Below are 11,888 nucleotides of genomic sequence, written 5' to 3' on the forward strand. Positions count from 1 at the left end.
ATGGAGGAAATGTAAATGTTTCATTGCTGAAAATGAGAGATGTCCTAATCTTACATGCCAAAGTCTTACATTAGGGATAGGGTTGACATGTACTGAACTAGGAACTGAAACAGACTCTTGAATGGAATTGCTTCCTTTTGGAATTGAAACAACATCAGAAGTAAATAAACATCTAGACTTAGGACTAGAAGGCTCTAATAAATAAAGTCCTTCTCTTACTTCACCAAAAGCTTGTGGACTCATCTTTGAAAGTCCCTGCAATATGCAACTACTAGATGTAAATAAGATGTCACATGTGAATTGTACACAGAACTTATGCACAGACAAAAGATTATATTTAAAATCTGGGACATGGAGGACATTAGTTAAGACAAGACCTGGCAAAATGGATATGCTTCCTGTATGGGTAACACTAACTTTGAAAGAATTAGGTAAACTAATGTTTAAAGGTACAGGAAGAGGGATTAGGAAAAGGAAAGAATTAGGATTGTAGCACATGTGTTCTGAAGCACCTGAATCTATGATCCAGGTGCTTGATGTTAGACTAGCAAAACATGATCCTGAATATTTTAAAATAGTACCCGGAATTGCGTTTGCATTAATCCCCTTCTGTTCCTGCTTTGCATGTTTATACATGTGCATCATTTCTGCCACCTCCTTTTTGGTATACTGCTGAGTGATATCAGTCTCTTTACTCTTAACATATTGTATGTCCTTATCTCCCTCTCCTTCTGTTAATATTATCCCATTTGCCCTAGGCTGGTCTTGCCCTTTTGTGAACTCAAAATCTTGAGGAAATCCTATGAGTCTGTAACAGTCATCCATAACATGTCCTGTTTTCCCACAATAAGTACATGTGACATTGGGATTATACTTCTTCTTTCCTTTGAACTTTTGTTGTGGTTTTACCAACCTTTGTGTTGAATTGTTAAATTTCTGATTCATATCTCTTCCTCTTTGTGGTTGAAATTTGAACTTCTGAGCATTTCTAGCTTGCCCAGCTGCCCTAAATGCTGCAAACTCAGCCATTAACTGATTGTTTACAAACTTTCCTTGACCCATTGCCATGAAAGATGCAGAATCAGCAGAGAACTGTGCATTTGCATATACTTCTCTCTGATTCTCATCTTGTAATAATAAGGAATAAGCAACATTGATGCTAGGCAAGGGATTCATCATAAGAATGTTTCCCCTTGCCTGTGTGTACACATCATTTAAACCTATCAGGAATTGAATTAATCTCTGATCTTCCAAAGATTTTGTGAGTTTCTCTTTGCCTTCACAAGTGCACACACATGAACAACACACAATGATACTTAGAGAGTCCAGTTCATCCCAGATTCTCTTTATCTTAGTGAAATATCCAGCTATGTCACTATTTTCCTGTACTGAGACAGATAATTCCTTTTGCAAGTGATAAAGTTTGGCTCCATTAGATTTGCCAAACCTTTGCTCCATTAGATTTGCCAAACCTTTGCTCCAAACTGTCCCATAAACCCTTAGCTGTTGTGGAGGATATGACACTATCAGCTATTTCCTTTGATAATGCATTCAGAATCCAGCTAATCACCATATCATTGCAGCAATTCCATTGTTCAAAATCTGCTGAAGTTGAATCTGGAGATTTGCAACTTCCATTTATGAAACCAAGCTTCTTCTTGGCTGAAAGTGATAGTAAAATAGACCATCTCCAACCCAGATACCCTTTTCCATCAAACACTGTGTTAACAAGGGTCATTCCGGGTGAATCAGAGGATCCCAAGTAATAGGGATGAGTATGATCAATGATGATTGTTTTTCCATCACTGGGTGCTGCAGTCACAACAGTTTTAGGCATTTTTTTTTTTTAGTAAGCTGCAGCAGATGAATAAGATGAGAAGAGATTTGGATCAGTCCCAATGCTCTGATACCATGAAAGATTTGAAGAAAACTGATGTGGAAAATTTTCTGTGTCTTTTCTCATTGCCCTGTTCAGGTATTTATACAATTGGATTTGTACAAAGAATAAAAGAAAAGAAAATAACTATTAATCTAGGCTGTATACTTGTTCTATTTTAATTGTGCATTTCCTAACAATATCAAAACCTCATCATTCTAAATATTCTCTCATTGCACCACATGTGAAAAGTGTAACAGATTTCCAGCTGTCCCAGCTGTGCACAAAGTGATTCAACAGCCCACAATAATTGAATCCATGTGAGATAATACTTTATTCTGTTTTGTCATGTCTTTTCTTTGAAATGATTTTCTCTTTCTTGTTTCATCTTCTTCTTCTTCTTCTGTTTGTTGCTAACATCAGTGGTGTTTTCCATTCCAACAAGATATCTCCTCAGGCTTAGAGAAATTATTTAATTCCTTCTCAATCAAGTCTGCCATGGACTTGATGTAACCTTGTCGTTGGTACTAGGATTCAATGACAGCAACTGGCAGTCTGGACAGATAAGAGTCGTCCCTGAGAGTACACAAAGTTAAGATATTAATTAGAGTCGGGAACAAGTATATGCATACACTTCAAGTTAAGAACATGACAATCCGTAATGCAATAACCAAATTGAAAAGGAAAAAAGAAGTTACTTGAAAATATTCTGAAGGGCACGGACGCTTGAACCAGTTGTAGAGATCGAGTATTGAGGATACAAAGGCAGTACTACAAGCTTTGTGATCCCATCTCTTTTTATCTACACCACAACAGGGAACTCAAATTCAGATCAAACTTAACACTTATGGAATTTCAAGCTCACAGGAGATGAGTGATTCTTCGGTCCCATTCAATCCCAACTATTCAATTGGGTGTCCTTGAAAGGTAACTGCTGGCTGGGATCAACTAGGGGCAGAAAACATGTTCCACCCAAAATTTCAACACATGAAATCTTTTTAAATAAAAAAGAAAAATAAAGGATCTCAAATAAACAGCTGGCAATTTATCAATATTCTCAGCATATACATTTTTGACTATATCTGCACATAAAAGCAGTGAGGTTGTATTACAAGCTTGCTAAGAAAAACAGAGCACATTAAGAAGACTTTGCTAACCAGAAGCCAAAACTATCAAAGCCAGATAAATTAATGACAAAAAAGCATACTGAATTTTCTTCAGCTAATATTGCCAAACAATGTAACCAGAACACGACACAAAATTGCAAATTGGAGACGTACCAAGAAGACTAAGCCTTAATTCAACTGTTGGTAGTGCTAATGGATCTTTATTTGAAAGCAAATCAAGCCCAAAGAAGCTATTTGACTTGCCTATTCAAAAGTTAGATATGAAGTCCAATCCAGTTCAATTACTGTCAAGATTAACAAAAGACGGAATATTTTTCATGGCTTCCATCGGTAAAGATGATAAATGTCCAAAATTTATCCCCCCTCCAGTGGCCTCTAGCCATACTACCTAAAACTTCATGTGTCCATCAGTCATGCATATAAAGAGACCAGTTGGTAATGAGAAAGTACTCTCAAAGCATCAGTTCAATTACAACAACAACATAACCGGTGTAATCCCATAAGTGGGTCTGGGGAGGGTAGAGTGTACACAGACCTTACCCCTACCTGAAATTCAGTCCTCATCATAATCCTCGACAAGTTAAGAATCTAACTGATCTTTTACGTACATATGAAATGAATATCATTTATAGAAAGAAGAAGAAAGGAGGTACCAATCAAAAAGGAGGAGGAGGTAAACATAGAGAACAAGACCTTTAGCTCATTATCTTCCCTAAAACTCTATGAAGGGGAGGAGGTAATTTTTGGGGTGGGGGTGCGGTGTGTGTGTGGGAGGGGGGGGGGGTTGTTGGGGAGGCAAAGATTCAAATAAAATAGACGTCTCAAAATCCATTACGTAGAAACGTCATCTGTTATTATTGTGGCTAACTTAATCCCAGTATTATTAGTCTGCTTTTTTCCCCAACAAAAAGTTTTTCCCAGAAGTACGTAGAAAAGGAAGATTTCTACAATCAAGATCCTAGATAATATTGCTTTAGGGTGAAACAAAGTGTAAAAGTGTAAGAACCTCTTAAGAATCAGAAAAGGAAAAAAAATATTACTTATATATACCTGGAAACTGCAAGAATAGTCAGGGGCGGAGCCAGCCCTTCGGGTGTGGGTTCGGCCGAATCCAGTAGCTTTTGTCCAAATCATATATTTGTATTAAATTTTTTGTCAAATATGTACAAATTATTAATTAAGAACCCAGTAACTTTAAATAATTAGAGCCCCAAACCCATAAACTTCGAATCCTGGCTCCGCCTCTGAGAATAGTAGAGATAAATTAAAATCCAGTCTCTATGTAAAGCTCGATATCTAAATAAGACAATGCAACTCAGAACATAGAACAATTGCACCAAACATGTAACAGGTTATATATAAACATAAATGTAGAATGAAAATGCATATGGTATACCATTATTTATACTCATTATACAATATTATACAAGCAGGATAACATATTCTGACATAAGGTCTCACAAAATAACTGAAATCAAGAAAAACTATATGGCCAAAATAGTTGCAAGATGTGTGGGATCTTATGGTCCTACCATTTTCTATTCTACCTTTTAGAATTATTCCTCCATTCTTATGATTCTTTATTCTTATTCGTAGTAATATATTTATATGTGCTTGTTAGTTAGTACTTCTGTGAATTCTGCCCATGTTCAAGCTCTCAAAACAAATTAGACTTATTTGAAAGTATAAATGGAACTAGTGCTTGAATGACTTATTGAGATTATAGTAAGCACGTGAAAGAAGAAGCAGACAAGATCAAAGAATAGATCAGGACAAAAACAAATGTTAACTGCTAAAAGGAACAAAAGGATGCATTTTAAGTCTACCTGGTGAGCAGCTTCCTCAGTGAACGGGTACCAGTACCTCATCGCAACATAGACGTTTGCTGGAACTTCCTTTGTTTCTAGTGCCATTTTTAACGCACTAGCCTGTAATGATGAGCTTAAGAGGGTTAACAAGTTGAAAATGACACCGTCGTAATGAAATAGAAAGAACTTGTTAGCACGGAGCACATCAATAAAACAGAGGATTTTCTATACCTGCTCATCTGTTATTTTTCGTAAAGGGGAACCGCCTCCAATTGCAGCATACCCTTCCTTACTTTTCGGAGCTCGGAGGACAGAAATGAGTTGTGCCAATGGGCGCTGGAGAAAGCGGAACAATCTGGGCAGACGTATAATATCCTGCCACGCAAAATTCATACCATTAGCCTAATATATACAAACAATGGAACTAAATTGTTCAGAATCTTCAGATTAGGGGAAAAAAATTATTTTTTTTGAAAAAAAAGGTTTTGAAAAAATGTTGGGGTGGGGTGTTGGTTTGGTATAGGTTCCACGCAAGGGGGGTGGATGGGGATGTGATTGTGTAGAAAAGTTAAAAAAAAAAAAAAAAAACCTTCAAAAAAAATGTTGTAGGGGGAGGGTGGGTGGGGGGGTAGGGTGCGGGGGAGGGCGTGGTGTATGGTTTACGGGAGAGGTTGAGGGTGGGGGTGCAAAAAATTAAAAAAATAAAAAATAGAGGGGGTGGGGGCGTACGTGGGTGGGTGGGTGGGGTGGGATGAGGAGTATGGGGTTGGGTTGGAGTTAGTGAGGCTTGAATGAGTATTTTCTGAAAAACATTTTCTATCAACCAAACGAACATGAGAAAATAAATAAAAAATTCACTTATTTTTCACTACTCAAACGAACACGAGAAAATAAGTGAAAATTCACTTATTTTCTAGGAAAACATTTTTCTTGAAAAATATTTTCCTCCATACCGAACACACTCCTAGTGTAGTTTTTTTTTTTTTTTTATGGGTCTGAAAGTTTGCCAAACCTTTCAAGAAAAATGTCTAGTTTATGGGAAATTTTTGTTAGGAAAAGAGGGGGTTGTTAATAAATATTAGTATTATATTGACAAGAATCAAAGAAATGTAAGGGTTTATGGGAAATAATTGGTTGGAAACGTGTATTAAATAAAGAGGAGAGTCAAAGTTGACAAAATAAAATTCAAATAAATTTGTTTTATACTAGCAAGATTTTAAACGTTTTACAAACGAGAATGTTTAAGAAGAGATCGAAGTGGAACTGAGGTTTAGAGAAAACTACTAGAACGGTGAAGGGCCAATGAAATTTTGCAGTGGATAAGAAGGTTTGGGCAGAATCGTTCTTTGGGCCTTGATAGGGTCGGATTGGGAACATCACACTGCTAAAGTGCTAATCAATCTATTCTTGGGAAAATTTCGGGGACAATTTGCATGATTGTCCTTATTCCGGGGTGATCTTTAATTTTCGTCCCTCAAATTGTTGGTCTTTAACTTTTGTTCTTCACCTAAAAACATCTGGGTTCCGAGTTTGAATTTCACTCGTTCAAAAATAAAACTAAAAAGTCGCAAGACAAAGTTTGAATTCGCAAGGCAGAACTTGCTTTCAAAACTCTACCTTAAGGCAGAGTTTCAAACTCTACCTTATAAGGACGGAGTTTGCCTTAAGGCATAAGGCAAACTGATAGAGTTTGTAGGCAAACTCTGCCTTATAAATTTTTTTTTTTACTGAGCGAGAGTTCGAACCCAGAATCTCGAGATATTTCGGTCACTTTTTAAGTAAAGGCAAAAATTAAAGACGAGCAATTTGAGGGCCAAAAATTAAAGAAACAAAATTTAGACAGCTCCATGTAATCAACTTCCAAGTATCAAAATTTAGACGGCAGCCCATATAAGAGCATATGAAAATGAAACAAAAGCTTACGTGGAAGAGTAAGAACTGAAATTGGAAGTTGGAATGGGGTTGATCCCATGTTAGACCAGTGCCTTTGAAGAGCAATCCGTGCAAAAATAAAATGAAATTTTGGCAAGTAGTTTTTTTTTCCCTTTTTTTTCTCAACAAAAAATAAATTACTCTGTTGGCTGATATAAAGAAATTCAACCAAATTACTCTTTTGGCTCATATTCCCTTACTTTCATACTCTCAAAACTATTCACCTGAAATTCTCAAAAAATATAACACCAACATGATGGTATTAGAGAGGACTTTTATTGCTTCAAAAACACTCATCAACCTTTTATGAAACACATAGACATATGTAATATACTGATATGATTAAGAATACACACTTTTCTTTTAAAAAAAAAAAAAAAAAAAAAACCTCCATGATATTATCATCTTATATACACATACTAGGATGGTATCATGGAGGACTGCATCAATCCTTCAATGAGACACTCCTCAGTCTTCCATGAACTATCAAAATATACACCATATACTAAGATGGTATCATGGAGAACCGTTTCAGTCATTCAATGAGACACTCTCTTAGTCCTCTATGATACCATCATGGTATATAAATATACTGAGATGCCATCATGGATGACTGCTTCAATCCTTCTCTTAATTCTCCATTATACCATTATGATATATATAAATGTTGCGATGGTATCATGGAGGAGGGGTTTTGGGCGAGGGGTACTCAGCTAAATACTAGTAGGGGGGCATGGGCAGGTTAACCAGTGCCAGAAATATATTAACGATATTCGAGATCAGCTTATGAAGCGCTCAAAACTGATAGTTTCTTTCTATCAAAAGACTGCAACTGTGAGACTTACTGGTGTACACAAAAAATATAGCATCTTTAGCTATGGCTTTGTTGCAAAATTTCACCTGCTTCTTTAAGGGAATAGAAAATATAGCATCTCTAAATATGGTAGTTGGATATACTTACCTGGTTGTTGGCTAATATAAATGAGGGTCCTTTTTATAAAAATAAAACTTTTATGGTAAAAATTGAAAACAGAAAAACAAATGTAACGGACCAAAACAGAAAATGAAAAACGTGAAAAACAAGATTTTCGTTGTTTCTCAAGTTCCAAATACAAATTTAAGTTGTATTTGAAATTTTTATGATCAGACACTAATTTTCGAAAAAAAGAGAAAAAATTCCCCAAAAAAAGTGAATAATTCTTATGGCCAAACGGGGAGGTACGAGCATCACTTTGTTACTGAACTTTGTACTTAGATATTATAGATGTTTTATGATTAGTACTCCCTCCGTCCCCCGTCCCATATTATTTGGCCGCTTTCTCTTTTACACATCCCTTAAGAAATTATAAATAAAAGATATATTTTACTATTTTACCCTTATCTCCCTCCAATAAATACATTCGAATCAATATTGACTATTTTAAAAAACATTTAATACTAAGGGTAAGATGGGAAATATTTAATTAATTTTACCTTGATTTTGTAAATGAACAAATAATTCGAGACATATACTTTTAGTAATGTGACCAATTAATATGGGATGGAGGGAGTATGTAGTTCTTGGATTTGTCTTTCTCTTACGTTGTTTACATTGTTAATATAGGATGCTTTGAATGTTCTTTTCGAATTCACCGTTAAGAAATCGAATAAGCATTTAAAGTTTTGATTCGCACAAGATTACAAGTTGTTTGTTAAACCTGTCAATGTTTGAGGATAACTTGGAGCAAAATGCAGTTCAAAAACATAGGATATAACAGAAGTACTATTATTGAGTGATTGATGAAAAATTGTGTGTTGTTTTGTAGTAATGCTCGAGGATAAATTATCTTCAGATTATCAAGGGAGAGTGCTTGTGTTGTCTTCATCAAAGTAAAGTATAAATACATGACACATGTCTTCATAAACATAGTTATCACTATAACGTTGTTAATATCAACATATTTTCATCTCAATTTATTACTGAATGGTAATTAGTATGGTTTGGTGAAAATACGCCGGGTGGATACTAATGAAATTGAACTAATTGAAAGGAAATATGTGTTGGTTAAGAGGTGAAACGCATTACATATAAACAGGATCTAATTTATAACAAGGTTGGTTCACTTGGATAAAAAGGTAGAACTATATTTTGGACCAAGATGAGCCCGGCACTTTTGTAACCAAAAAAAAATTTTAGAATCAAACTAACCCATTAAAAAAATAAAAAAATAAAAAGAAAAAAGAACCAAACTAGGCTTCACGCACAGAATCTGTGTGTGAAACCTATACGTAAAACCCCCGACCCCAACCTTTTTTCATGCTTTTCTCTTTCACTTCCTCCATCTTCACCCTTTCAACACGCTTTTGCACTTCCAAAAACATGTCTCAAAGTTTTGAAACTTCAATGTTTGCTATACAACCCGATATTTGTGAATGCAGTTATTATTGTAAACGAAAAACATCAAAGACCCAAGATAATCTGGGTCGCCGTTTTTGGCGTTGTAAAGTGCTCGAAGTAAGTGTTTTTACATTTTTTTAGTGTTTTTTTTCTTCACGTTATCCATATATTACTTTAATAAACTGATTTTCTTGTAATGTTTATAGAATATGGGCAGTTGCAAGGGCAAAAAAATGACATGTTATACTTTATATTACCAACTCTTCTAAAGTAGATAGAAATACTTTATTGTATTTCTATTTTTCTACTATATAGAAGCATCGGTTTACTCATGCTTCGTCGTCAGTCACTCTTAAAAAAAAGGTGGACTCCATACTAAAAACGCCAAGAAATATTTAAAAAAAGAAAAAAATGGATCCCACCCTCTCCAAACTCATGAAAAAAAAAGTGGATGCCACCCTCTCCAAATTCATGAAAAAAAAATGGACCCCATATTAAAAAAAAAACAATGTCAAAAAAAAAAGTGCACCTCATATATTAAAAAATCAAACAATATTCATGTAATTCCCAAAGTATCCCCATCAAGTCAATAATAGTGGATTTATTATTATTGATTTTCTTCAAAAGGTTAGGTAGGCAAATACATACAATTTCCTTCCTTTTTTTTTGTTATGTTAGCTTGAGATCTAATCTAGATATTTAATTGTTGTATTTGCTATTCTGCCATGTTATTTATTTTTTATGTTTACTAAAATAAATATACTTAAAATATTTATATTTTAAAATAAGATAGAATTTAATTACTTTTTCATTTTTATTCTTACTCTAATAAATGTGAAAAGAGATTAATATCAAATAGAGATCAAATAATGAATAAAGTAAATTAGTCAAATTAATATAAATATTAAATATAAACATACATTAGTTTGTACTGTTTTATATATATATATATATACATAACACAAATACATATACATAGATACACTATAATCCAAAGTGTTGGGCCCGTGCGCAGCACGGGCATAGGCCATCTAGTTTTGTAATAAAAATTACCAATGAAGGATGAAGCAACATCTCTTGAACTATAGATCAATTTAATTTGTGCAAATTAATTCCTATTAATGATTATGCTGGTGCAAGAGTTTCATAAATAATATGGCCCATGGATGATGTTGGTTATATTACTCCAGTAATAAGATCCAGAAAATATCATTTACATGTATGGGCTAGAGAATACCAAAAAGACTACATACATCTCAATAACCGTCATTCATCATATTAATATTTCATTATAACAATCAAGTTACCTGTAAAATCGATTTTAAAGTTATACTGCACTACTCTATAACAACTTTTTCCCTATAATAGAAACAATATAACACTACCCTCTTTCTAAATTTCTCCACTTATAACAGTCTTACTCAAAAATAAAAAATTGATTTTACTATTTCTCTCTTCCGTTGCTAGTCATTTAGTTTTCATAATAAAAATAGAATACTAGTGTATTGCTTTAATTTGTTTTCAGAAAGACATATATAGAAATAGAATATCTAAGATAACTAATAACAAATCTAGCACAACAACGACAATAATATATTCGGTGAAATTTCACAAAGTGAAGTCTAGGGAGAATAAAGTGTACACAGATCTTACTCCTACTTTGGGAGGTAGAGAGGTTGATTTCGGAGACCCTCGGCACAAGGATAATAATAAATTCAGTATTTTAATCAAATATTTAAATCTTTAATACACCAAATTCTGGGGCGTATGTAGCATTGAAGGTGGGTCCAATTGAAACCCTAACTTTTAATGCGGAACATAAATTTATGAGTAAAAACTTATTAAAATTATAATAAATAGTAGACGTAAACCAATAACTTTTAAACTACAAATGGTTCAACTAAAAATCCAGAAAAATTAAACCATAAAATTTAAATTATGAATCCGTCTCTGCTTAAATTAACAAGAGTATTCTTTTAAAAGAAAATTTGGTGTTAGGTAAACGTCTATTTTTGGATTTTGGTGAAGAGGGGTTATCTCTCTCTTTCTTCCTCACGGAAGAAAATGGTTATCCTCCTTTTTTCTTTCATACGCAAGATTAGGGATTTAGGGTTATCCCATAGAAAGTAAAATGAAAACTGTCCTTTTCATAAAATTTAAATTACAAGTGAAGAAATAACTTGTTTATATAAACAAAAGCTAATTGGATTTTTGTTAGCGCATTTTTAAAGTAACATGACATAATATTGACATTCCTTACCTGTTTAAATTCTTACTAAAATTAAGAAGTTGAATATTCGACTAAATCAACTACTATTAGAGTCTTCCTCTTACTAATCAATTAATTATTCTGAAAAACTGCAGTAGAAACAGATGCAACATCCGACATAATAATATTGATATGTTAATTTTACCATAATATTTTTTTGTAGATTTAGAAACAGAATTCATAAGTATTCATAGTTACGTGAGTGGATAGATAAATTAATACACGAACGATCTGTGTGTAAAGAACTTAAACTCTTGATTGAATAGGGTTACGGGATGACGGAGGCCGGTGCACCATTGGCAATGTGTTTGGCATTCGCAAAAGAGCCGTTTGAGATAAAATCAGGGGCATGTGGGACTGTTATAAGGAACGCAGAGATGAAAATTGTGGATCCAAACACTGGCGTCTCTCTTCCTTGAAACAAACCTGGAGAAATTTGCATAAGAGGTGACCAGATTATGAAAGGTTAGTTCGAACTACTGACACTTAAATTGTCATT

General features: G+C 34.1%; 1 protein-coding gene across 1 annotated transcript; it reads right to left on the bottom strand.

The window, feature by feature from the left end:
• Positions 1-1,978: 1,978 nt before the first annotated feature.
• On the bottom strand, positions 1,979-5,299 carry LOC132608806 (ferrochelatase-1, chloroplastic-like). Its single transcript, XM_060322552.1, has 4 exons — positions 5,043-5,299; positions 4,830-4,931; positions 2,575-2,678; positions 1,979-2,452 (listed from the first exon to the last, which is right to left on the bottom strand). Exons 1-4 carry the CDS (start codon positions 5,202-5,204, stop codon positions 2,404-2,406), a joined length of 417 nt encoding a protein of 138 aa, XP_060178535.1. The 5' UTR covers positions 5,205-5,299; the 3' UTR covers positions 1,979-2,403.
• Between the last annotated feature and the right edge of the window lie 6,589 nt (positions 5,300-11,888).

This window comes from Lycium barbarum, chromosome 9 (genome assembly GCF_019175385.1).
Source record: "Lycium barbarum isolate Lr01 chromosome 9, ASM1917538v2, whole genome shotgun sequence".
Classification (NCBI taxonomy): Eukaryota; Viridiplantae; Streptophyta; class Magnoliopsida; order Solanales; family Solanaceae; genus Lycium; species Lycium barbarum.